A 25941-nucleotide genomic window follows, 5' to 3' on the forward strand; every position below is an offset into this window, starting at 1 on the left:
TTTTTGAATTTAATTATTAGGGGGTTTACGTAGTGCATTATATTAGATATCATCTCAACAAACTAAGGTAACTAAGCAAATTTAAAATTAGAATGACCAGATTAATCTAAGACATATTTAGCATATTTAAAATGATTATATTAATATTAGATGATTTTACATATTATTAATAAAATCAATCATCTGTTCATTAGATTTTCTTTGGCCACACACGACTGAAACCAACCTAGATCTATCTTAACTCCAGATCTATCAAGCGCCGAGAGGGATGAAATCTCTCGAGGTGCAAACCTTTCCTCAAGTTTTGCACTCAAAAAAGAGGTTTCCACCTCAAGGGATTTGATCCCTCTCGACGCTTGATAGATCCGGAGTTAAGATGGATCTAGGCTGGTTCATATGGATAAATCAAGTACAATAGGATGAGGACCATAGAACCCGGCCTTGCCACTACAAACACGCCAAACCCAGATGGAAGGATGTAGTGTCAAATGTTGGAAATGGCCCAAACTAATAGCTCGCACGACTAGTAAACTGCTACTGCTATTGAAGTGGAACTGGTGTTTCAGGCCTCCAAACTGCTTAGAAAATTCCGGGAAATTAACTGGAGCCTCCTCACAAGGAACCCAAAATAACCCAGAAAAATCTCACGAACCCAAGTGGTAAAATGGTTCACCCAAATAACTGTGCCTTGCTATAGGAAAATTGGTGCAATTCTAAGAATTTAACTAGGGCCTCTCCACATAAAACCCATCAAGACCCAGAAAGGGTTTGGGTTGGTCCCAGTGTGTTCGGTTGACTACAATTTGTTGTAACGACCCATCTAAATTGACCCATTAATAAAATTTTAAACTTTATAATATATATATATATATATATATATATATATATTAAATTTTATAAAATATATAATTAGACTTTATAATATAAATTTATAAAATATATCATAAATGAACTTTATAACATATATAATATGAATTTATAAAATATATTGTTGAACTTTATAACATATATAATGAAATGTTATAAATATATATCATTAAAGTTTATAACATATATAATATGAATGTTATAAATATATATCATTTAACTTTATAACATATACAATGAAATGTTATAAAAGATATCATTTAACTATATAACATATATAATGGAAATGTTATAAAAACATAAATGGACTCTATAAACGTAAACCTAAACTGTGCTAAAGAATACATATATACCACAGTTCATTAAAGGGGCGCGTCCAACCTGCTAAAAATTCATAACAGAGCACACCTTGCCGGGAAATATCGGAGAGTTAATTGCATGCAGAGGCGTGTCAAGAGGGAGAAGAGCGGTGGCCGTAAGCAGGAGGGTGGCCACCGCCAAGCCTTCCATTATAAATCACGAATCTGAACCGATCAGGGGGAGGAAAAACGGAGAATGGAGGGCAGGAGCTGAAATTAGGAGTTCAGACCAGAGGACTAAGGATTACCAGTGGAAGAGCATTAACCGGCCTGAGGTTCTGGGCACGGGGGCAGTAAGCTTCTGCGAGTAGCTTACTGGGTTGAGCAGCCATCTGCTCAGTCTGGCTGGGAGGAATTGGTCTCCCGGAGATTGGATCAAATTAACCACAGCATCACCAGCAGCAGATTCACCAGTCAGAAGCAGGATCAGCATCACCAGCAGCAGATTCACCAGTCAGAAGCAGGATCAGCAGCAGTTAAGGTAAGTACCAATTTAATGTTCAGGCTTCTGTATTTCAGATTTTAGTTACAGTGCGTGAATGTTTATTACATTTGTGCATGGACCTCTAACTGGTTGGAAAACTAGCTGTTGATGAAATCTGCTACAAAATGCTCCAAATCTCTCCTAGGAAATCTCCTTCCCACTAGGTTACTTCCTCCCAAAATTTCCCTTATTCCTATGTAACCACACCACTGATTCTCCTTGCCCAAGTGACTGCGCAACAATGCCCAGTGAGCCCTTGCGCAGGCCAGGATTTGGAGCAGCTCAACTCTCCCAAACGCCTCACCAACAGACTTGCAATTTGACAAGGAACTCCTACCCTCTTTGTAAAAGAATTCTTCGTAATTGGCTAACTCAAATTCCCCTTTTTGTTGGCCCTTCCAAGAGCCACGAATTTCTCTCCTGCACCCAAAGGAAACTTGCTCCAACTGAAGGAAATGACTGTAAATATGCCCAATTGAAACTTTGAATTGAGCTCCCAAAATTGCCTCATTAGGGAGACACTTGAAGTTCTCCAAAATGAGGGTGGAATTCCCGCTTGGGAAATCCTTGTGCTAAATAGCACTGGTTGTCTTGGCTTAGCAGCTCAAGAGAACTATTGATCAAAGTTAAAATGATCCAAGATACCAAATGGAGGCCTCCAAGCTCTATTAATAATTGTTAGCCCTCTCTCCCTTGGTGGTCCCCACCTTCACTAATTCGCACTCCTTCCTCTCTCTCTCTTCTCACCAGTGCGAATTGCCTTTTGGGTCGAATTTTCTCCTTGTGGTCCCCACTCTCCACTAGGACTGTAATTTTCCTTTCTCCTCCTAAGTCCCAATGTCGGAAATGTCTCCCTTGTTCCCTAAATTACATCCAATGCCCGAATTGAAAAATTGTGCTATGCTTAGCACCACCCCAAGGATCCCAACTACCTCCTTAGATGAAACATTAAAATTGGGGATATTACACATAAGAACCTACCAGTGAAAGAGATGACATGGGAAGATGACTTGTTCATGCAAAATCACTAGCAATTAGTCAAGTGTTGGAGACAACATTGTTTGAAGCAAAGGGGCATGTTAAGCCCTGTGTAAGCCACATGTTAACCCTAAAACCCCTTATTAAGCCCTAGATATTGAGTGATTACATTTCTATTGTTATATTGTTATATAGGCTAGAACTTTTTATGGTTCCATTTTATTATAATTTTACCCTTTGTCTCCTATATATATACTAAGGAGACCTAGTCTTAAGATCATAAAATATTGTCTTATACAGTGTATTCAATGTAAAAGTAGGTTTTCCTCTCAAAGAGGATTGTAATTATTGGTTTCTTATCATTTTTAAGGTTCATAACATATCATGCCCAAATAGAAGATCTCTAATGCCCTTGAAGTATCTAGGAAACTGAAGCATGGGTTTTGTTCTTCTCCTCCAATATACCACTTTTGATGTAATGCATGTCAAAGATACTTTAACACCAACCCCGTTTTGTTGCTTGGAACCCTGTGGTGCCTGCGGACCACCTTTGACCAAGCATAACTTGAGCATGCCTTCACCAATTGGAAAAATTGTAGATTTCCCTTTGAAATTCTCCAACTGCTTGAATGAACAAATTGAAACTAAGTTCGATTCACCATGGCACAAAATTTCTCTACTCTAAATTAGCAACAAAATAGAAACAAAGATAAAAACATAGTCACACTATAACAATAACACAAATTTTTCTAGGGAACCCAACTGGGAAAACCCTCTCATTGCTGTGGTATTTATTGATAGAGCATACAGATCAAATACAAGGCAAAACTATCTATTGAGAATAGAGTTGTTCTCCTGCTAACCTAGCCTAGAACTGCCCTGAAATTTACTTGATCACAACTCCTATCCTTTGCGTACAAACATGCCCGAATTCCTTGCGCACTAGCCTGTCTTCTTGGCTCCTAAATTCATGTGCATATGGCCTCCTATTTTGTAGCACAAATCCCTCAATCTATGTGCACTTGGAACTCAATACGCACACCACAAGTAGGAAGCTCACACACAAATCATGTGTACTCAATAATGATACAAGCTGTGCCTTTGTCCTCCTTATAAGCAATTTGATCATGCTAATTATGGAAAGCATATATTTAGAACAACAGTTGTGATTAATGAGTTAACTGAGCTCGAACTGAACTCTCTCCACTCTTAATTTGGAGTTATAACTAATATTTACCTCAATCAAAATTGGATCTCCCAACTTGTCTTATCCCAAACTCGAATTGCCTGTTAGAAGTTCGCTTAAACTGCTCTTCCAACTCCACGAATGAACTAACTGCTCCATGAACTCGTTCGAACACAATGAACTCGTGCATGTAAAGGAAGGATTGATCTTGGTCTTTTTTGATTAAGGCACGAGTCAAGAGGACCTTCTTTGCTACTATTTTCAACACTCTCCCTTAGCAAGGAAGGGATTCTGTACAACTCCCGACTTATCTCTGAATGGATAAAACTGCTTCTTGCCAATGCCTTCGTCAAGATATTTGCTATCTACTCCTCTATTGGAATGTATAGTAGCTTCACTATCTTTTTTTGCACACAATCTCTAAGATGATGATACCTGATCTTGATATGCTTTAAGTGATCATGAAACACTCAGTTCTTTGAGAGCTTGATGCAATCTAATTGTCATAGTATATCACAGTGGGCTCCATCCCCTGTTTGAAAAGTCCTACAAGCAATTTCCTCATCCAAATAGCCTTACACGTTGCCAAACTGGCAGCCGTGTACTTGGCCTTTGTTGAATTGAGTGCAACTGATCTCTACTTTCTACTGTACTAGGAAATAACCACTGGCCCAATGCTGAAGATGCCACTTGAAGTACTCTTCCGATCTGTGGAGCTCCCTGCCCAATCTGCATCTGTGAAGCCCTAAGGCCTCACTCCATCGCCATGTGTGTACCACAATCCATAATCCGCTATGCCTATGAGATACCTCAAAACATGTTTGTAGCAACCTAGTGAACTCCGGTCAATTCCATCATGAACTAAATCAGTTGGTTGACTGCAAAACAAATATCAGGTTGTGTGTTGATCAAATACATCAACGACCCAATAAGTTGCTTGTATACTGTAGCATCCACTCGCTCTGCTCTACTAGCATCCACCTTCCTCCAGTTTGTGACTAGAGGCGTGGCCATGGCCCTGCAATCCGGCATATGAAATCTCCGAAGAATCTTTGTAGTGTGCTTCCCATGTCCCATGAAAATCTCACGATCACCCTGCAAAACCAAGATAGCCAATCTCCTCTAGGGCGTTCACACCATCAGGCTAAATGTGCTAGATCACCATAAAAATGTGTGCCATAAAGAAATACTCCATAATAATAAGCATGGATTAGAGTGAGTGTGCTGATAACTAAATCACCACATCCATCAACTAAGCGTCAATCATGCATGATCAAAGCTATGCAAGACCCTCAAATGCCCCTCAAACACCATATGTTCTACATGCAAAAATCCACACAAGATATGATGATGTTGACTAGGAAGATAGGTCATATCATCCAACTGTGATATAACAAGAATATATCATGAAAATGTGATATCCCTCTATGGTGATGTGCTCTAGGGGGGCAATCAATCAAGTGTGCTTAGCAACATACTTTCCTCTAGACACCATGTACCCATTGTTGCCAGTGTTTGGACATGCCATAAAGGAAGTATTGTGAAGAGTGAAAATTCGGTGACCAGAAATCCCACTGCAAGAACTGATTAAGTTTCTTCTATTTGTTGAATAAACTTGAACAAATTATTTACTACATCCTACGGTAAATATCGAAACTAATACAGTGCAGCCTTAGCAAATAATACTGTGGAACAAATAAAAACACTGGAAGAATAGATGCACACAAAATAAAACACCATTATTTTTGGACCAATGTCCCCGGAAAAACCCAACTTGGGAAAACCGGTGCAACAACTAAGGGTTTTATTATTATGCAGTAGTAAATCTGAGTACAAATCTGTCAGGCCAGGAGTAACTCCAGTTTGACAGAAAACTCAGAAAAACTGATTCGTGTATATTCCATAGGTAACCCATTGTTATATACCATAGGGAGTGATTGTTCAGTTCATCTCCCAATGACTGTTCACCTTCCCAATTTATTTATTTACATAAAATTCCCAATCATGAAGATTAGGTGTCAACATTCCCCCCCTTAATCTGAAGGGATGTTAGCGAGTCCAAGCATCATTCTGAATCGTTCAAGCTCTTCCCTTCCAAGTGCTTTGGTGAAGATGTCTGCAATTTGCTCATTTGTGGAACAATGACGGAGATGGATTGTTTTGGCCTCAACATGATGTCGAATCAGATGATATTTAGTATTGATATGCTTTGTTCGATCATGGAACTTTGGATTCTTGGCCAACTTTATTGCAGAGGTATTATCAATCATGAGTGGAGTTGATTGTACTTGTTTTACCTGCAAATCTTCAAGAATTTTCCTGAGCCACACAATTTCTTTCGTTGCTTCAGCTGCTGCCATGTATTCTGCTTCTGTTGTGGAATCTGCTGGAACTGATTGTTTGCGTGATCTCCAGGAGACAACTCATGATCCAAGACTCATAGCATATCCTGAAGTAGATGCCCCAGTTTCTTTGTCTCCATCGAAGTCTGAATCAGAGTATCCAATCAAGCTGAAGTCGTCCACCTGTGTATACTTGATTCCAAGGTCTTGAGTTCCCTTCAAGTACCTTAGAACTCTTTTTGCAGCAGACCAATGTCCCTCACAAGGCTTTTGCATGAACCTGGAGAGGATTCCAACAGTAAATGAAATGTCTGGTCGGGTAGTAGTGAGGTAGATGAGACTTCCTACAAGCTGTCTATACTTTGTTGCATCCTCAAATTCCTTTCCTTCAATATATGTGAGCTTTAAGTTTTGTTCCATTGGAGTAGAAAGAGGATTGCATTCTGTCATGCCAAATCTGTTTAACAAATCTCCAATGTATTTCTTTTGAGAAAGAAATATGGCTTTTGGATGTTGGGTTACTTCAATGCCAAGATAGTAATGAACATAGCCCAAATCAGTCATTTCAAAACTTTTCCCCAATTCCTTCTTTATGGATGCAATGTAGCTTTCATTGTTCCCTGTCATTAAAAGATCATCTACATATACCACAAGATACACAACTGTTTTGCCAACTTTCTTGACAAACAAAGTTGCATCATCAAGATCAAAATGATTGAAGTTGTGTTTCAGAAGATGCTCAGTTAGTTTTTCATACCAGGCTCGCGATGCTTGTTTGAGGCCATACAAGGACTTCACAAGTTTGCATACTTTATGTTCATGTCCTTTCACAGCAAATCCTTCAGGCTGGGACATAAAAACATTCTCTTTTAGATCTCCATTCAAGAATGCAGTTTTTACATCCATTTGATGGACTTTCCAACCGTTCTGAGCTGCTAGTGCAAAGAGTGTCCGGATGGTGGCCCATTTTGCTGTGGGGGCAAAAGTTTCTTCATAATCGACCCCTTCCTTCTGTGCAAAACCTTTTGCCACAAGCCTAGCTTTGTGCTTGTCAAGTGAGCCATCAGCTTTGTACTTGTTCTTGTAGACCCACTTGCAGCCAATTGGTTTGGTTCCAAATGGAGGATCAACCAGCTTCCAAGTGCCATTCTTTATGAGAGCATCATACTCCTTTTGCATCGCTTCTTTCCATTCATCATGAGAAGCAGCTTCTTTGAAGGAAGTTGGTTCAAAATCTGTAGACAAGTTCAATTCACAATCATAAGTAACATCCATATCAACAGGTGAATTAGAGTCATCTACATCACCTCCATTTTGTCGGTTTGAATTTCTGGTTCCTGTTTTTCCAATTTCATCAGGATGAACACTTTCAAGTGTCTTTGTCAGCCACTTTGGGGGACCTTTTTGAGATGGTCCAGGCTGCTCTGTTGATTGAGTTGGGACTGAATCAAGATTGAGTCTCCCAATTCTATCAATTACATCACTTAAAGCATCATCCATTGTTGGAGTTTCATGCAGGGGAGATTGTTCTTCAGAAGAACATGTTGATCTAGTATAGGAATCCCCCCTTCAAGATGTGGAATATGATTATCAAATTCTTGAAATGATTTCGTTTTTGCGAATCTATCCAAGTGATCAAGTTGCCGCTCAACAACATTGTCAGATTTGGATGATTCAAGAAAAATGACATCTCTAGATACAACAAACTTTTTATTTACTTCATCATAGAGGCGGTATGCTTTAGAGGTGTTTGAATACCCCAGGAAGATACACTTACGACTTCTAGCACCAAGTTTGTTTCTATGTACCTTTGGTATCAAAGCATAACAGGTGGAACCAAAGATCCTGAGATGTTTTACCGAAGGAACATGTCCATACCACAATTCATAAGGAGTCTTGTTTCTTATAGCATTTGATAGACATCTATTCTTTATACATGCAGCACATAGAACAGCATCAGCCCAAAACATTATCTTTACATTTTTGAAGAAAAGCATGGATCGTACCATATTCAAGATTGTTCTATTCATTCTTTCTGCTACACCATTCTGTTGGGGATTATAAGGCACAACTGTTTGATGTTTGATCCCATGTTGGCGAAGATAGTTTTCAAATTCATTTGATGTATATTCTTTTCCATTATCAGTGCGAATAGACCCAATATGAGTTTGTGCATCATTTTCAATCCATTTATGAAAATTCTTGAATGTTTGAAAAGCATCAGATTTGTTCTTCAATAAATAAACCCAACACATTCTGGTGTAATCATCAATAAAAGTCATGATATATTTATTTCCATTTGCAGAAGGAACATGCATTGGACCACATAAATCTGAATGAATGAGTTCAAGCTTCCTATGTGCTCTTGAATGTGAATCATGAAAAGACTGTTTGCTATGCTTTCCTAGAATGCAAGCATCACATTGCTTATGTTTCTTAGGAATTGTAGGCAAACCAGCAACACCATTTTTCTTCAATAAGCGGAGACTGTCATAGTTTAAATTTCCAAATCTAGCATGCCATAATAAACTTGATGGAAGTGTACCTTCTTCATGATGAGAAATAAATGAGAAATGTTGTGCATGAGCAGAGGTTCCTTGCAGTTTGAGAAGTCTTTCTTCTTCTATTCCCCTAATTACAAGTGAGTGGTCAAATGCTTTTCTTACCTCAAGCTTGCCATCAAACATATGAATGGAGTGACCTTGTTGGTGGATGTGAACCAAGGACAGCAAGTTTCTCTTGAGCTGTGGGAGATATAGAACATGATCCAGAAGAAAGTCTGGAAGACCAGGCAGTTTAAGCCTGATTGTGCCAAGCACTGATGGCTTGATTTTTGACTGATCTGCAAAGTATACTGCTCCATCAACATTGTCAGTGAAATCTTCAAAAAAATCTTTCCTATGAGTCATATGACAGGTTGCTCCTGAATCAAGCAACCAATCATTTTTCGAAGAAGCAAGTGAAGCATTAAACAAATCTTCATTTACTCCAATGTTACATTGTGCCTCAATATAGTGAGCGGATTCAGGTGCTTTACCTTTGTCTGTATCATCAGTTTTACCTTTCTGCTGGTTTCTTTTCTGCTCAATTTTGTCCCATGGTAGCTTGCATGTAGAAGCATCATGTGATCCATTTCGTTTGCAGCGAATGCAATGCAGATCTGCTTTTTCTCCTTGAGAATGTCTGCCCCCCTGCCTCTGAAGTATCTTCCTCTTCCTCTTCGTCCACCTCTTCCTCTTGTAGAATCTTGAGCAGGATGCTTTTCTTTATGAGCAAGGCAAACAGTCTCTTTAGAAGATTCAGGGACTGTCTTCTTTCCAAAGGCTTTCTCTCTTTCAACAAACTTTTTCACAAGAGAGTCAAAGGTTATATCTTTAAGATTCCCATTTGCTTGTAAAGACTCAAGATAATTGGAGTAGGTAGGATAGAGTGCCTTGAGAAAAGCAATAAGAGGGATATCCAGTTCAACCTTAGTGGATTTAATATCATGCATTATAGACTTTACTTCAGATGCAAGAGCAAGAGGATCATTATTTTTCAGTTCAAGAGTGAAGAGTTTAATCATGAGCTGAACAACTTCAAGTGCAGAATGTGAGTCATAGAGTTCTTTCAGTTTTTGTAAAGCTTCAAAGGCAGTTGAATATGATGAAATATGGCGACTTACTTCTTCATTTACAGATGCTGCGATTAATGCATAGGCTTTGCTGTTCTTGTTTTCCCAAATGACGAGCTTTTTGTCTGATGTAGGCTACACTGGGTCATTGTCTCCTTCTCCGACACACACTCCTTTCCACAACTCATTGAAGATGAGGGTGTGTTTTATCATCCGGGACCATTCAGGATAGTTCTCCTTGCCAGTGAGAACTATTCCTACCATAGAGATGATTGAATGCATTCTGTAAAAAAATACTTCTGCTGATAAAAAAAAACTTCTGCTGATAAATAACTTCTGCTGATAACTAAAAAAAAACTTCCTTACGTTACAGCCTTATGCACTATATTTTTTTTTTCAAATCCCTCTAATATTTGATAGAAGCATCAGCATTTCATTGAAATATTATGTACATATCACTTCAATATTACATATCACTTTAATGCTTTAACTTTTCAACGCAGCATTACCATTCAAATGATAAAAAAAAACTGTGCAATACTACTATGTCACCTCCACAACTGCTTTGAATGAACAAAACTGTGCAATACTATAGGCATTCAAATCAAAGGCTGATGATTTTAAACCCTTTCATCAGCATCTCCAAGTCTCAAAAACTATAATCCTCTGAAACAAACGATGTGTAGACAAGCCAGACAAGTCCCTTCTTCACAAACTCCTTATAAAAACTAACAATGCCCTCTCATTTGTGCTTATCAAAACCAACAATGCGCTCTGATATGTGCTTATCAAAACTGAGCCGCTTTCGCACATATTCCAACCTTTTAATCGTTAATATCAAAGTTGAAAGACCTTGACCAAAATAATAAGATATGAAAATAATCACAATGGGATTAATATGATGCAGAAATTAGTAGGAATTTGACTTCCTGAAGAGTGTGTAGCAATACACATTGGTTTCAAAATCCACACATATTGTCGGTCCTAAAGGAGTCCATGTATACAATCCAATTGTATGCACTTCTCAAAAACTTGTGCAGACTCAACCAGAATGAGAACCGACATTCGATGGCCAAAAAAACAGGCCCATAATCATCAATCCATGGCGGAAGAGATCCTGGTGGGCTGTGGCGAATCACACAGTCAATGCACTCCGGGATCAATGCTTCACACAGTCAATGCACTCCGGGATCAATGCTTCAGAACGCTGGCGACTCCGCATCTTGAATACCATTGAACGCTGTGGTATCAGGGTTAACGACAGTGATATCAGATGCCAGCTCCCCCAGTGGTCGGCCTCTCACAAAGTGCCTCCAAGCATCTACTATAAGTTTCACTGTTCCATTCACACCATTCATACAATCTTCCCCCGAGCGGAGATTTCAGTCCAATATTTCATAACCTTGGGTTTCTGCGAAGTCTACGGGTTTAATGACCATGGATACCAGGAGAGACAAGGGAGACAATCGACCCAGCAACAATGTTAGAGAATATCAAGACTCTGAAAGGAGAGAACCTAGAAGAAATATGGCCAGAAATGCACGCAGTGAATGGCTTCCCAAAAGTTCTTCGCATTCAACGAGAAATCCCAATCGTAATTTTAATCCCGGCCCCCAATCCGACAGCGACAGAAACTCGGAATGGCACCAAAGTCTGGATTCCACGTCTCTTAAAACTTTCCCAACTAGTAAGAGCTTTCTGGAGGGAGGATGAAAACCCTGGATTAGGCAGCGTTCAACGATCTTGTCGATGGCGTTTTCGCTGCGCATGGAATCCCTCAGAACGGTGAGAGCGTTAGGTGAGAGAACGGTGAGAGCGTTGGGTGAAGGGAGTTACGTTAACAACCATGAGCGTTGGGTGAGAGCGAAATGAGGCACCAACTCATCTCTGGGCATGTCAGGCCAGCGACAGAGGCAGAGCAACGCTCAGCACTGAAGCAGTGGCAGACTATTTCAGGACAGAGGCAGTGGCAGAGATGAAGGGAGTTACGACTATTTTTAGGACTGGCTCTGATACCATGTCAGGCCAGGAGTAACTCCAGTTTGGCAGAAAACTCAGAAAAACTGATTCGTGTATATTCCATAGGTAACCCATTGTTATATACAATAGGGAGTGATTGTTCAGTTCATCTCCCGATGACTGTTCACCTTCCCAATTTATTTATTTACATAAAATTTCCAATCATGAAGATTAGGTCTCAACAAAATCTATGGAAGCTCAAATCTAGCTTTCCATACAGAGAAAATGAATGACAAAAGTCTAGTAAGAAAAATCTCACTTCCACTGGTCGGACCGACACTAGCTCAAGATGAGATGCTCCTTGATGTGTCTGCACTGCCTCTGTGTCCCTCTACGCAGATTTGCATCACCCAATCAACTACTCTTTTGGAAACTCGATCTTCTGGCCTCTGGGCTCATACTTCGGCTCTTGCCACTGAATCTTGACTTCTCCTCAGCAAAATACAGATCTCCCTATGAAGCTCTACGTTGCCTCTCTGCACTGCATCAACCTCTCTGTGGAGTACGTTGTCTCTTTGCCATGTACTCACCAAACTGGAAAAACTTCCTTCTGGCCTTACTATCCCTGCCCCTTTCATGTTGGAATTTTGTAAGTCTAACTCGTTAGAAACCCTTCACGTACTTTCTGATTTATTCCTACCTACTTGTTCTGTTAATTAACAAGTTATTTACCATGTAAATACTGGAAATAAATACAAGTACATGCTCAACACATTACAGATCATCAACAAGTGACACCGTTGTTTTTGGACCAATGTTCCTGGAAAAACCCAATGTGGGAAAACTGGTGCAGTGATTTGAGGGTTTTATTATTATGCAGTTTCTGAATACAATCTGGGTGCCAAAACCATCTCACCCAATAGAGAATAATCTCGACAGTAGTACCTCTCCTTCAGAGACAGATGCTCTAGATGAAACCCCGGATAAACACTCCGGCAGCTCAGCTCCAATTTGCCCCACGAAAAACCCCAGCGTCAGCCTCTTCTGCCCTTTGCGTCAGCTTTCCTAGTAGTTGTGGCTTCTGCCCTATGCGTCAGCTTTCCTGGCAGTTCTGGCTTCTGCCCTCTGTGTCAGCGTTCTCAGCAGTTTCGGCTTCTGCCCTTTGCATCAACTTTCCTTGCTGCTGCGTTGATCCTCTCGACACTATCTCTGCCTCTCTGCTTCTGTATTCGTTGCCCCTTAGTTGCAACTCTTGATCACTCTCTCAACTTTCTCAGCAAACCCAACTGCAACTTACCCACAACCTCCTAAGCCCCAGCAAACTGAAGGTTAGAGCTTCTAGGCTCTGCGAAATCCCGGCACTAGCAAAATTTGCACCTCTTGGCCACGGGCGTCAATCCTTCCTGACTAAGAAAGATGACCGGGCACTGCGTAGGTCGAGTCTGCTCCCCTTTGCTACTATGCTGATCCTCTTCCTGGCTCAAACTTGATGATGCAGGCACTGTGTCACCCCTTCCTTGTTGCTTCTTTGCTAGGAACAACTTCTGTCACTCGGGACAATTGTTTTCTCCTATTGCTGCTCTGCTCGGTTGATGTCCTCATTTCTCCTGTGATTTGCAACCACGCTCTGATACCATGTTGGAATTTTGTAAGTCTAACCCGTTAGAAACCCTTCACGCACTTTCTGATTTATTCCTACCTACTTGTTCTGTTAATTAACAAGTTATTTACCATGTAAATACTGGAAATAAATACAAGTACATGCTCAACACATTATAGATCATCAACTTAAAGCACACAAGCGACACTGTTGTTTTTGGACCAATGTCCCTGGAAAAACCCAATGTGGGGAAATTGGGGCAGCTATCTAAGGGTTTTATTATTATGCAGTTTCTGAATACAATATGGGTGCCAAAATCCGCTCACCCAATAGAGAATAATCTTGGTAGTAGTACCCCTCCTTCGGAGACAGATGCTTTGGCTGAAACCCCAGATAAACACTCCGATAGCTCCTTAGCTCCAATCTGCCCCACGAAAAACCCCAGCGTCAGCCTCTAGGGACTGTGTCAGCCTCTTCTGCCCTTTGCTTCAGCTTTCCCGGCAGTTCCCGGTAGTTTCGGCTTCTGCCCTCTGCATCAGCTTTCTTGGCTGCTGCGTTGATCCTCCCGACACTATCTCTGCCTCTCTGCTTTTGTATTCACTGCCCCTTAGTTGCAACTCTTGATCACTCTCTTAACTTTCTCAGCAAACCCAACCCCAAAAAGTCGAAATCTTGATCTCTTGGTGTATACTCCAACTGACCCTCAAGCCTCCTCTTATACTTTTCTTGTTGACAAATCAACGGCCGAGATTAAGTCCCTAATCAACGGCTAAGATTAGATCTGGCTTGATCCATGACTTTTGGACCATTCTAACACAATTTTATATTAATTTACATTAATATTTTAATTTCCCTAAGTTTAGACTTAGGGACTCCATTAAAAATATTAATTATTTTAATATCTCCCAAACTGTTTAGAATCTGCCCAAACCCTTTCTGGGTATTGGAGATCTCATGTGCCTTAGCCTCTCCACCAAATTTCATGGCTAGAGCACATTCGATGCTACCCCAATTCAACATCTCATTGCTTTGAAACTACTGAATCACCTCCGGCAACACACAACTGCTACTCTGGAGTTCGATTTCCCAACAATATCGAATTCCTTGCTCCTCAAGTGTGTTCTCCAACCCCCATCGAATTTCTTCTTATAATCTCTCGTTGAGGCTTCAACGACCAAGATTAAAACATAATTGATGGCTAAGATTAACTAGAAATCAATCTATGTCTTATCCTAGAAGATTCTCTCCATGACTTAATTAATTCCCTTAATTAATCAATTTTCCCAAGTTTAGACTTAGGTACCATTAAAAAATGATTAACTATTTTAATTAAGTCATGTCTAGGTGGAATTTCCAGAAACGATTTCTGGGTTTTGGAGAATACATGTGTTCTGGCCTTTCCACAAAGTTTCGTGGCTAGAACACATCCGATGCTACAAAAACTAACACTCCCTCTTAGCGAGGAATGTGTTCTAGCATTGCAACCTACTGAAGCAACACCCTGTTTCTGCACCACCGCTTGTCATGTTGATGATGTCTGGCTCTGCTGCCCACCAACTATAGCGCAACTCTGATAAGCGTTGCATCTGTGCTGCTGTTGGCTCTGCAAACTCTTCCTCCAATCTGGAGGACAGCCTGTCGATCTCTGCGGATGCAGCCTGCTGATCCTACTTCTCCTCTTTGTCCTTATTTCTGAGAGGACATTGAGTGTTGTAGTGGCCAAGCACACCACATCTGAAGCATTTCATTTTGGAAATGGCCTTCCTCATGCGCTGCTCCAAATGAATTCTCGTCTTCCTTTACTTGCTTTGTCTCACTACTGCTATTGCTACCATTGATGGTGCTCTTCACCAAATCTCACCTCATCTCCTGTTGCAGATCAACCCACATATGATCCTAATCTGGTAGTTTTTCTCTACCCAGGATACTCTGGATGAAAACTTGCCATTCTTTGGAAATGTTGTTCAGAGCTAACTGCACCATTTCTGTAATCTGGGGTGTTGACCTTACTGAAGACAGCTGGTCCCAGACATCCTAAAGCCTAGTAAGGAAGGGGTCTATACGCTCCCCTTTCTGCATCCTCGTACATTTTAGCTTCTCCTCAATATATCTCTTCCGTTGCTTGGAAGATCCTTCCTACAACGTAGCAAGTGCCTTCCACATCTGCCGGGCAATATCTTTGCCAGCTATGTGAGATGACACGTGATCTCGAACCCCATTGAGAATCAGTCTCTTTGCTTTCGCCATCTTCTTGTTGTACTTCTTAAGTGGATCTGCATCTGTGGGTACAACTACCACACTATCGATATAAGTCTTGAGATCATGTTCATCTAGAAGACAAAAAATTCTAGCCTTCTAGATCACATAGTTGGAGGCTCTCTCTAATCGATCCTGGTCTCTCAACCTTGCTGATGCCATCTCTCCAAAATATGTCGAATTCCTCCTCTTCTCCTCTGTGGAGTTGTTGCCTAGCTATTCACATTCCCTTCTGGAGTTAGAAATTTAACACACTCTACTAGGAAAATTCGAACTTCTAGGCTAGAAGTCCCCTGAGGAAAGAATTCTCTCAGTGTGTGCTCTTCCTTCCTCCTGACGCTATTTTGTACTAGCAAACTGCTACAAAATATCGTGTCCCAACTGAAGATCTGCTCTGCAAGGAAACTGTTGCTACTCACTCTGCCTCTAACAATCTTTGATCTGGAATTTTAGTTTCTCTGTCGACTCTCTTAAAGAAATAAATTTCCTCAAAAACTAACCCTCTTGGCCCAAGGGACTGTGCTACCTCTAAGGGTTTCAAACTGTTGCCTCTACAGAGATTCCAATTGCCTCCTTCCTTCTGCGCTGAGCTCTCCAGCTTACGATCTATGCTCTGATACCATGTGAAAATTCGGTGACCCCAAATCCTACCGTAGCAATTGATTAAGTTTCTTTTATTTGTTGAATAAACTTGAACAAATTATTTACTGCATCCTACGGTAAATATCGAAACTAATACACTGCAACCTTCACAAATAATACTGCGGAAGAAATAAAAACACTGGAAGAATAGACGCACACACACAATAAAACACTGTTATTTTGGACCAATGTCCTCGGAAAAACCCAACTTGGGAAAACCGGTGCAACAACTAAGGATTTTATTATTATGCAGTAGTAAATCTGAGTACAAATCTATGGAAGCTCAAATCTAGCTTTCCATACAGAGAAAATGATTGACAGAAATCGAGTGAGAAAAATCTCACTTCCACTGGTGATCCGACACTGACCTTAGCTCAGGATGAGTTGCTCCTTGTTGTCTCTTCGTTGCCTTTGTGTCACTCTATGCAGATCTGTGTCACCCATCTCAGACTAGCGTCACTCTCACTCTGTTGATCAACTGCTCTTCCGGAAACTCGATCTTCTGGCCTCCGAGCTCCCACTCCGACTGCTGCCACTGGATCTCGACTTCTCCTCAGCAAAATACGGATCTCCCTCTGAAGCTTTACGCTGCCTCTCTGCACTGCGTCAGCCTCTCTGTGGAGTACGATGTCTCTCTGCTATGTTCTCACTTGATTGGAAAAACTTGCTTCGGGCCTTACTATCCTTGCCCCTCTCTCACTGCTTCGAAACCACTGAATCGCCTACGGAAACACACAACTGCTACTCTAGAGTTCGATTTCCTAGCAATATCGTATTCCTTGCTTCTCAAGTGTGTTCTCCAACCCCCATCGAATTTCTTTTATAATCTCTCGTTGAGGCTTCAACGACCAAGATTAAAATATAATCGATGGCTAAGATTAACTAGAAATCGATCCATGTCTTCTTCTAGAAGATTCTCACCATGATTTAATTAATACTCTTTAATTAATCAGTTTTCCCAAGTTTAGACTTAGGTACTATTAAAAAAAGATTAATTATTTTAATGAAGTCGTCTCTATGTGGAATTTCCAGAAATGATTTCTGGGTTTTGGAGAATACAGGTATTCTAGCCTCTCCACAAAGTTTTGTGGCTAGACCACATCCGATGCTACAAAAATTAACAAAGAGCATGTGCATCCATAACAATGTCCATGAATCCACAAACTCTCACCATGGTGATGTGCTCTAAGGGGGTCAATTTAACATGTGTACTTAGAACATACTCTTCCCTAGACACTGTGCACCCACCCTTGCTAATGGTTGGACATGCCATATGGAAAGTGCTGAAAAGAGTATGTGCATCCATAACAATACCCTTAAATCACTAACTGCCATTCACTAGAAGTAGGCCATGTCAAATTTCATACTGCCACTATCCAAACCCTTGGAGGTTTAGAAGTATCATACATGAGCAAAAAACATAACAAGTATAACAAGTATACCAAGAAAAACACCATGATCATGTGGGGTAGCAAGCAAGCATCATCACCAAATATATGCTGAGAGGGTGATCCATCAAACAAAGGCATGCAATATGACCCATCAAATATGACAATCCCACGTAGAAGAGTGAGGCTTCTCCAATCCAAAACACCAACCCAATCAAATATTGTGAAGGTGTATACCACAATCCATCAAAACTCCATAGGCACAATGTTCCAAACCCATTCACTGTGATGAAAACCACAACTTTAACGTTCATACAATATGAGCGGTAACAATGGACATTGGATTTGGTTGTTGGAAATACATTTCACTTATTGCCAGGCATGACTGCATCGAGCATCAAAGGATACATTTGCAATCACCCCTTCAGAACATCCTCTGCTATTTCCTAAAATATCTGAGTTCTTTTACAACCGCCTTACATTGCTGGTAACTTTTTCTGATTTTCATTCTTGAACCACGCCAACTTGTTAGGAACATGGCTAGTGTGACTGGTTCTTGGAAATTTGTTGAAATTATTTCTTTGCATTGTTCATCTTAACTGAATCATTGAAGAATTGGAAACTGCTAAAGCTTATAATCATTGGGTTTCTCTAAAAGTTTGTTAGATACATCTTTGCTTCAATAGCTTCTCCTATAAGCAGTGTTATTGGAACCAAACCAGAACCGGTAGAACCGGTCGGTTCGACTGGTCTGGGGGACAAACTGGTCCGGTTCGAGATCTGGAATTGAAAATGGCCGGTTCGGTATCGAACCGACCTTTTTTCACTGAATTGGCCGGTTTTGTACCGAACCAGATGTTTCCATACAATGTGTCCAAGGACGTTCCAAATGCAATTTAAAAAAGAAGTATTTTTGAGTGGGGCAGCCTAATTCAAGCCTATGGCCCTACTATTGCTATGCATTTAATGGTAATGTTAAATTTTTAAAGTAAAAGGATGACATTCATTCTTTTACTTAAGTTTTTAACATTACATTATTTCTTACTCAAGATGTTTGAGAGTGGTTTTGACTTTTTTGGACTTAATATGGAGAAAGTAGAATTCTAGATCTCATTCAAAATCCAGCATACTTAACAATCTTCAAGATTTGGGGGATTGCAATGTTTTCATTGGATTCTGTCGTGTACCAGGGTATAGAACTAGCATTTAATCAAGAGAACCAATCCCTCTATGTACCTTGGTGTTAGTGGCGTTTTCTATTGAACTCCTTTATCATGATCCTAGTAGAATGTACCCATCACTCAAACAAAATCTCAATTTGACAGGTGAAGTTTTTATGATGATGACGATTCCAATATAGGCAATGATTTTGATGATATGTAGGTATTTGTGTAGCATGATTTTTTTTTTGATACTAGCGGCCATCTAGAGCCTCTTTGTTGATGTAATTTTGGTTCAAAAATGTATTTCACTAAGTGCTATTTTGGTTATATGCACTCTTATTTGCCATATAAATGATAATTTTTGCATATTTGTGTATAAATGGTTTGGATTCATATGGATGCACATGAATATATATGTTTTTTTTAAAATTTGAATATTTTATGTGTTGTTGGGCAACTGGTTTTTTGGTCTGGTTTTTTAACCGGTTCTCCGTTCGGAGGGTTTTCCGGTTCAATCACTCGTTTGGTTGCAATAACATTGGCTGTAAATTGTAGACATATTGGTAAATTACAACTGGTGTCAAACCATAAACAGCTGACCCTTATTTTTTGTTGAGATTTAATATAACTTTTCATGGTAACAGAGGATTTCTTATTTAGTGATTCACCTCAACTACTAATGCTTTCCACGTATAAATATAATTTGCATGGGCCACTTATGAGAAACTGCATCATATTCTATTCTCGGAACTGCTTTTAACAACGGATCTCATGAATGCAGTGATATTTTGCATTTTTTATGATTTTAAGGTGTTTAAAAATATGAAGTTTATTTTCAAGAGCTAAAGATAAAATTTTAAATGTCTAATCTGGGGTGCAACCTAGCCCAAGTAATTGCATAAGTTTTGGGAAATATGTCCTTTGTTATCACATGGTTGGGCTTTATCAGAATGCTCCAATATTTTGAAGGCTGCTCATTATACACTCTGATGCTAGACATTAAAAAGAGGTTAATCTGTTTGTCGACTGGTGGTCCCTAAATAAATGCCTCCAATGGTTACTGAAAAAGACAATTATGAGGCCAACGATTGCTTGTTGACATACAATCTTTCTGTTTTGTTAATGAAGTTTTGCATGCTTTTGTCTGCAGGATGTGGATTGTTTTTATGCACAGGCTGAAATATTAAGACAACCTCAGCTGAAAGATCAACCAGTTGGAATTACACAGGTGCCTTACTCTCCTTTTTGAGAAACCTGTGTTCTTCCTTTGCAACCCATACTTATGAGTAGTGAAAATTTCTCTTGAAGTTTCCTAGAACTGGCATACAGTCAAGAGAAGAGGTGGCGATGTTTCCGTGATGTTTAAAGTTTGTCATCTTATCCAATGTTTTGGCGTGATTTCCTTTCTATAGCTATTATTGGGAGAGGGATAAACTTTTCTTTATAAACCACATTGGAGATGGCTTCTTTGTTGTGATGAATTTAGTGTGATCATATTTAGAGACATAATACTGATCATAGAACACCAATGTATTGTGAGTTTAGGTTTAAAATATTTACCATATAACACTAGACATAGTTGTTAGGATTCTATATCCTGTGTTGAGAAATGTCTTCTTTTTGTGATGAATTTAGTATGATCATGTTTAGAGACACAATACTGATCATATAATACCAATGTATTGCGAGTTCAGGATTAAAATATTTACCATATAACACTAGACATAGTTGTAAGGATTCTATATCCTGTGTTGAGAAATGTAACAAGTATTGGTCTTCATAATGGTTATCTACTGTAATTCTTATGTATTTGTCAAAAGAAAGAAAAATAGAATTATTGTCAAAGAAAAATGATTTATAAGCATGAGTTTCATGCTTTATTTATTTTGTTTCTAGGTCAAAGCACCCATTGAGTGCTTCTAGGGTTTGTGTTTTGAGTCATTGTCCTTGTCATTATGTATTAGATCCTTTTTGGGCTCATTGTATCAAAGAAGAAAATTATTTTTTATGTAAAAGGTGTCACTTGTCACTCCTCCACCAAGTCGGCCTCAAAAGAAGACAAGTTGGCCTCATTGAAGGGATTCGACCACCTTGAAGAGACTATATATAGAAGTGCATTCGACCTATTGTGATCCCATCCATCCAAGGAATTCGATCTGCAATCTGACGCGAAAAAGAAGTGCGAGAAAGAAAGAAAAAGGTCTTAATCTTTACAAGAAAGGAGTCCAAGCGAAGAAGAAAGAAACAAAAAAATTGCTATTTCTGACACATGTGCGAAGGAATCTGAAGCAGGAGTGCGAGTAGCAGGGCTGAAAATTGTAGGTCTTCAGTAGAGGTCGAAATTTTGATGTAGGAGGCGGAAATCTGTGTTTGATGCAATATTGAAGAGGATTGACTTTCATTGACTTGAAGCAAACCTTTATCATCTTGGAAGGACTTTGTTTGGAGGCTGACTTGGTGGTTTGGAGGAGGTCTTTGTCTTGGTCAAAGGGTGTTGGTTGTCTCATTCATTGTTTTAAAACTCCGACTTCGACATTGACTCGGTTGAGGGTTGACTCCGACTTCGACTCGGCATCGACTCGGCCGGCTCGATTTCAATGATTCGGTCGTTGTAAAAGATACATTAAATATTTATTTTTTTATAAAAAAACATAATTTTTTAAGATTTTCATTCATGTTTCCAAACACACAACATTAGAATATAGATAAAAGACAACATATGATCAAAGCAGGCTCATGTATATATGCATTATGTCAAAATGGCACCCAGTGCATTGTCCAATACATACATGATGATGATATAGAGATCAAAACAAAAACACATAACCAAGGAGGCTAGAAATGGCCTCTATAACAAAAGTAAACTGTGACCAGTACTACTGGCTAGTGGCGTCATTGGCTATTGCTAGAGGAGCTAAGATCATCTGGATCAACCTCTGGATCAGAGTCAGACAGGGGACCCCATGGCTCCTCCTCATCATTATCTCCAACTGCAACTGTAGAAGTGGTAGAACTAGTAGGCTGTGCTGCAGCTGCAAGCTGAGATAGACGAGATATGCGCTTCTGTTGTGGCTCCACAGAAGAAGTGCCTACAATTGGAGGACTTGGGGCTGGCCCTGAGGTTGGTACAAGTGGATCAGGATTTGCATTCAACTGGACATTGTGTTCGAGTGTTGCCTCCACCTGTAAATCCAAATCAAGATCCTCATCAGAATCAAACTCTGCTGGATGACTCTCCACTACCCAATCTGATGTTGGATCAATGTCTTCCAACACAATGGGATCTGAATCAGGGCTTTTGTTCAACAATTGGTTGCGTTTGAGCCAGAGGTTGTATTGGACATAGACTAGATCATTTAACCATTTTTGATCCAAACAATTTCTCTTCTTTGTGTGAATCCTCTCAAAGACAGACCAATTGCGCTCACACCCAGTAGCACTGCAAGTTTGACTCAAAATATGAATTGCAAACCTCTGCAATTCAGGACAATGGCTACCAAAAGCCTCCCACCATTGTGATGCAAAAAAAATAGGAGTGTAATGAGTTAGCTCAACAAAATTACAAATTATATCCAACTTTCAAATTATAATTGATTTAACGAAATAAGTATTAAGAATTTGAAAATTAAAATCTTTGTTTACCTGGCTCATCTACTTCCCTTGCAATCTTTACTAGGTTCTTCCCAAAGGTACTTGAGGCACTGCTGAAGGTTGTGGCCTGTCGGTGTATCTCCAGCTGATCACACTCCAATGGGATCATGCGATCAATGCAGTCAATCAATCCATCTCTGAAATCCCCCTTCAAAGCTCCTGTCGCCTTAGCTGTATAATGATACCGTGGGTTCAAAAAATACCCAGTTGCATGTATAGGGCGATGGAGTTGATTGTTCCATCTTTCATCAATGATTGCCCAAATGGGCCCATACTTAGCCACTTTATCCTTGTATGCCCTCTTTATTTTCTCCTTTGCTTGATCCATAGCCTCATAAATGAAGCCCATAACCAATCTTTCCCCATCCACCAACCGCAACACCTTAACCAGTGGCTCAACAAGCTTCACAATCTCTGCTGCCTTTCTCCAAAATATTTCTTCATTAACTTTCTTTTTCAATTCTTTGCCTTCCAGTTTGTGAGACCACTGGCTTTGATTCCATTCTTCACTGGAAAAAATCTTTTGCAAGTTTCTATGTTATGAAAGCATAGATTGCAATGTCAAAAAATGAGTAGCAAATCTAGTGATGGCAGGCCTAATAATATCCCTGCCCCCTGTGTGTTTCCTCATCAGGCTCAAAATCCATGAATGATTGTAGATAAATTTTGTTATGCTTTTGGCATGATCTACAGTGTTTTTGACCCAATCTAATTTGCCAATATCCTCAAGCATGAGGTCAATGCAATGCGCAGACATGGGGTCCAAAAGATGGTTTTGTGCTTTTCCTCTAACAATATACCAGCAAGAACATAGTTAGAGGCATTATTTGTGATGACTTGAACAACATTAGCCACCGCCACCTCCTCAACAACCTCATCCAATCGCTGAAACAACAATTGTCCATCTTTTACCTTATCAGAAACATGGTTCCCTGTGGGCAGAAGATAAGAAAGTTTATGATGGTACGTTTTCTTTGATCAGTCCATCCATATGACATGATGGTACATCTTGTTCTTGCCCATGAGTCCTTGAAATCTTTCAAATACTCATTAATGGAGGTAATTTCTTTATGCAAACGATACCCCCTTAGCTCATGCATAGTAGGGCCTTTGAAGCCTTTTCCAGCAGCATGTATGGCAGCAAACATAGGCTCATAATATGGTGAACATGAAGCATTGAGGGGGATATCAGCATCATACCACCATCTAGCTATGTAGTCACAAGCAGTCTCCCTCAATTCTTTCTTCCAATAGTCATCTAAAGTGGGCTGCAAATGATTTCTACTTGGTTGAGGACCATGTGCATCTGATGGAGAGGAGGGAGTGAAATAACTTTTGATATTCATATCACCCTTTTTCATTTTACCCTTTCCCTTTTCTTGAATAGACTGAAAAGACGGAGGAACATATCGGAAGGGGTTGGATGCATCAGTGCAAGGGATAGAGGAAGAGCCCTCAAAATCAAAATTGGGGTTGGTAGCCAGCATTTGTTGTATAATCCTCTTCCTCCCAATTTCAGCCTCTAGCTCTTTTTGCCCAGCCTTATCTTCTTTAAACTTCTCAAAGCTGGCTAACAAATCCTTCCTAATCTCCCAAATTTCTGGTGAGGTACATGGAGTAATTTGGCCTCTAATCCCCGCCAAGTGTTGTTTCAGCCTATTAATGCCCCCAGGACCTTCCTTAATTTTCCTATGGCAAAATTTGCAATGCATTTGACTATCAACCATTTCAACACATGTCCAAGCAGCATCTTTCACTCTAGGTGCCATTTTTTGACTTGGAAATGAAAGCAAACAATTTGAAAATAAAAACGAAAAAAAAACATTGATTCAATGTTCATTTCTTTCACAAAAAACACTCTTTAGGATTTCTAGATTTGCACATAAAATTTAATAAGCAAAAACAGATTTTTACAAGTGAAAAAAAATACCTCCAGGCACAAACTGCCTCCTCAAACTTGCTCCAAGAAACCAACTCCTCAATGGCAAATGCTGCTCCAAGTGGCTGCCCAAGAAGCTCCTCACTCCAACTACAATGCTTGCCCAAGACTCCTCACTGTTGCTCCAAAAACAAACTCAACAACTCCTTACAAACTCTCACTGAAATTCTCAGTGAAGTGCATGAGATGGCTGTGAGAAAATGAGAGGGGTTGGGTGGGTTAAATAGGGTTTAGGAGAGGGGAATGGACCCCAAAGACAAAATAGAGAAAACACATTCAGGTTTGGAGTCCCCAAAAAAACAAAATTAAAAAAAATGACTGAGTTACAGGTTTTTGGGCCGCTGTCTCTAACCCGGTCGGGTTAATATCGAGCCGGCCGAGTTGTTAGGCAACTCGGCCGACTTGGTATTAACTCGGCCGACCGAACCGAATCCAAGGCTGGGTCACTTTTTTTTGGCCTGGCTCGAACCAACTCGGCCGAGTCGGTTCCGCGTCGGCTGGTTTTGAAAACAGAGGTCTCATTTGATTTGGTTCTTGAAGAAGAGAAGAGAATTTTGGGTTTTTCCCTAGAAGAGGGGTTTGCCCTGGTTGAGAGCCTACATCCCGTGTCCTTGTTGTTTTGATCTTCATGCATTTATGTTTTGGTAGTTGCTTGATGATAAGAAGATAAAAGAAGACATAAAAGAAGATAATAAGAATACAAAGAAATCACAACTATCAAGATAAGAAAATCTTTTTGCCTTTCTGATTTTCTAACATCCTATAACCAATTAAAATAGGTCAATCATGGAATGCTATAAGAGGTTAATAGTAAATGAACAAAAACATGAACGAATTGGCTTGATTGTTGGAAAACTACAAGGCAATGTGTCTGTTACCACAAAATCTAGCAAGCCCTAAGGAGGGAAAGACTCCGAAAACCTATAGGACAAAGAGCTAGACTAGGTGATAACAATGGGACAATGGCCCACTGTCACCTCAACCAATGTCCCCTGCTCTTTACAAACTTTCACCGATGGGAGGAGTCCCAATAGGATGATAATCACCTCTTGATAGATATTCTAAGGTTTATGGTGTTAGGTGATAATGTAGGATCTCTCAAGGGAAGCTCTATGTGATAATATGACATTTCTTAAAGTACTTCGCTCCCTCTAAGAGACCTAGAACTTGTGCAAGATCTAGGGTTTTGTGAATTATTGTGGACAAAGGTACTCCCAAGATCAACACAAGGAGGAGAAAGGGCTTCTTATGATTTACTTCACCAAGTACTAAGTTCATACAACCTGCAAAGAAGTCCCCAAGCCAATGAAATACAAGCTAGGGTTTTTCTCTTGGGGCACACATAGGGCAAGAGATTTTTGTGCTGAGAGGCATTCTCTAGCCCAGTATGGTAGAGATGTTGTAATGTCATATCCTGTCCTATCCTGTTTAACATTTGACTCAGTCGAATTACATACATAAAAATAAAATTAAATAAAATGAACTAATAATTAAAGTAAAATAGTTAATTTAGT

At 39.9% G+C, this 25941-nt stretch overlaps 1 protein-coding gene across 2 annotated transcripts in view; it reads left to right on the forward strand.

The window, feature by feature from the left end:
• Nucleotides 1-25941, forward strand: part of LOC149151548 (DNA polymerase eta-like) — a 492067-nt gene that overhangs the window by 88779 nt on the left and 377347 nt on the right. For both annotated transcript variants that reach the window (XM_089439884.1, XM_089439885.1), the window contains exon 2: nucleotides 19988-20065. In XM_089439884.1, the coding sequence (XP_089296010.1) occupies nucleotides 19988-20065 (78 nt within the window). The remainder of the gene's footprint in view (nucleotides 1-19987; nucleotides 20066-25941) is intronic.

Source organism: Pinus tabuliformis, chromosome 9 (genome assembly GCF_031772625.1).
Source record: "Pinus tabuliformis cultivar Carrire ecotype Pingquan chromosome 9, CPIR1, whole genome shotgun sequence".
Lineage (NCBI taxonomy): Eukaryota > Viridiplantae > Streptophyta > Pinopsida > Pinales > Pinaceae > Pinus > Pinus tabuliformis.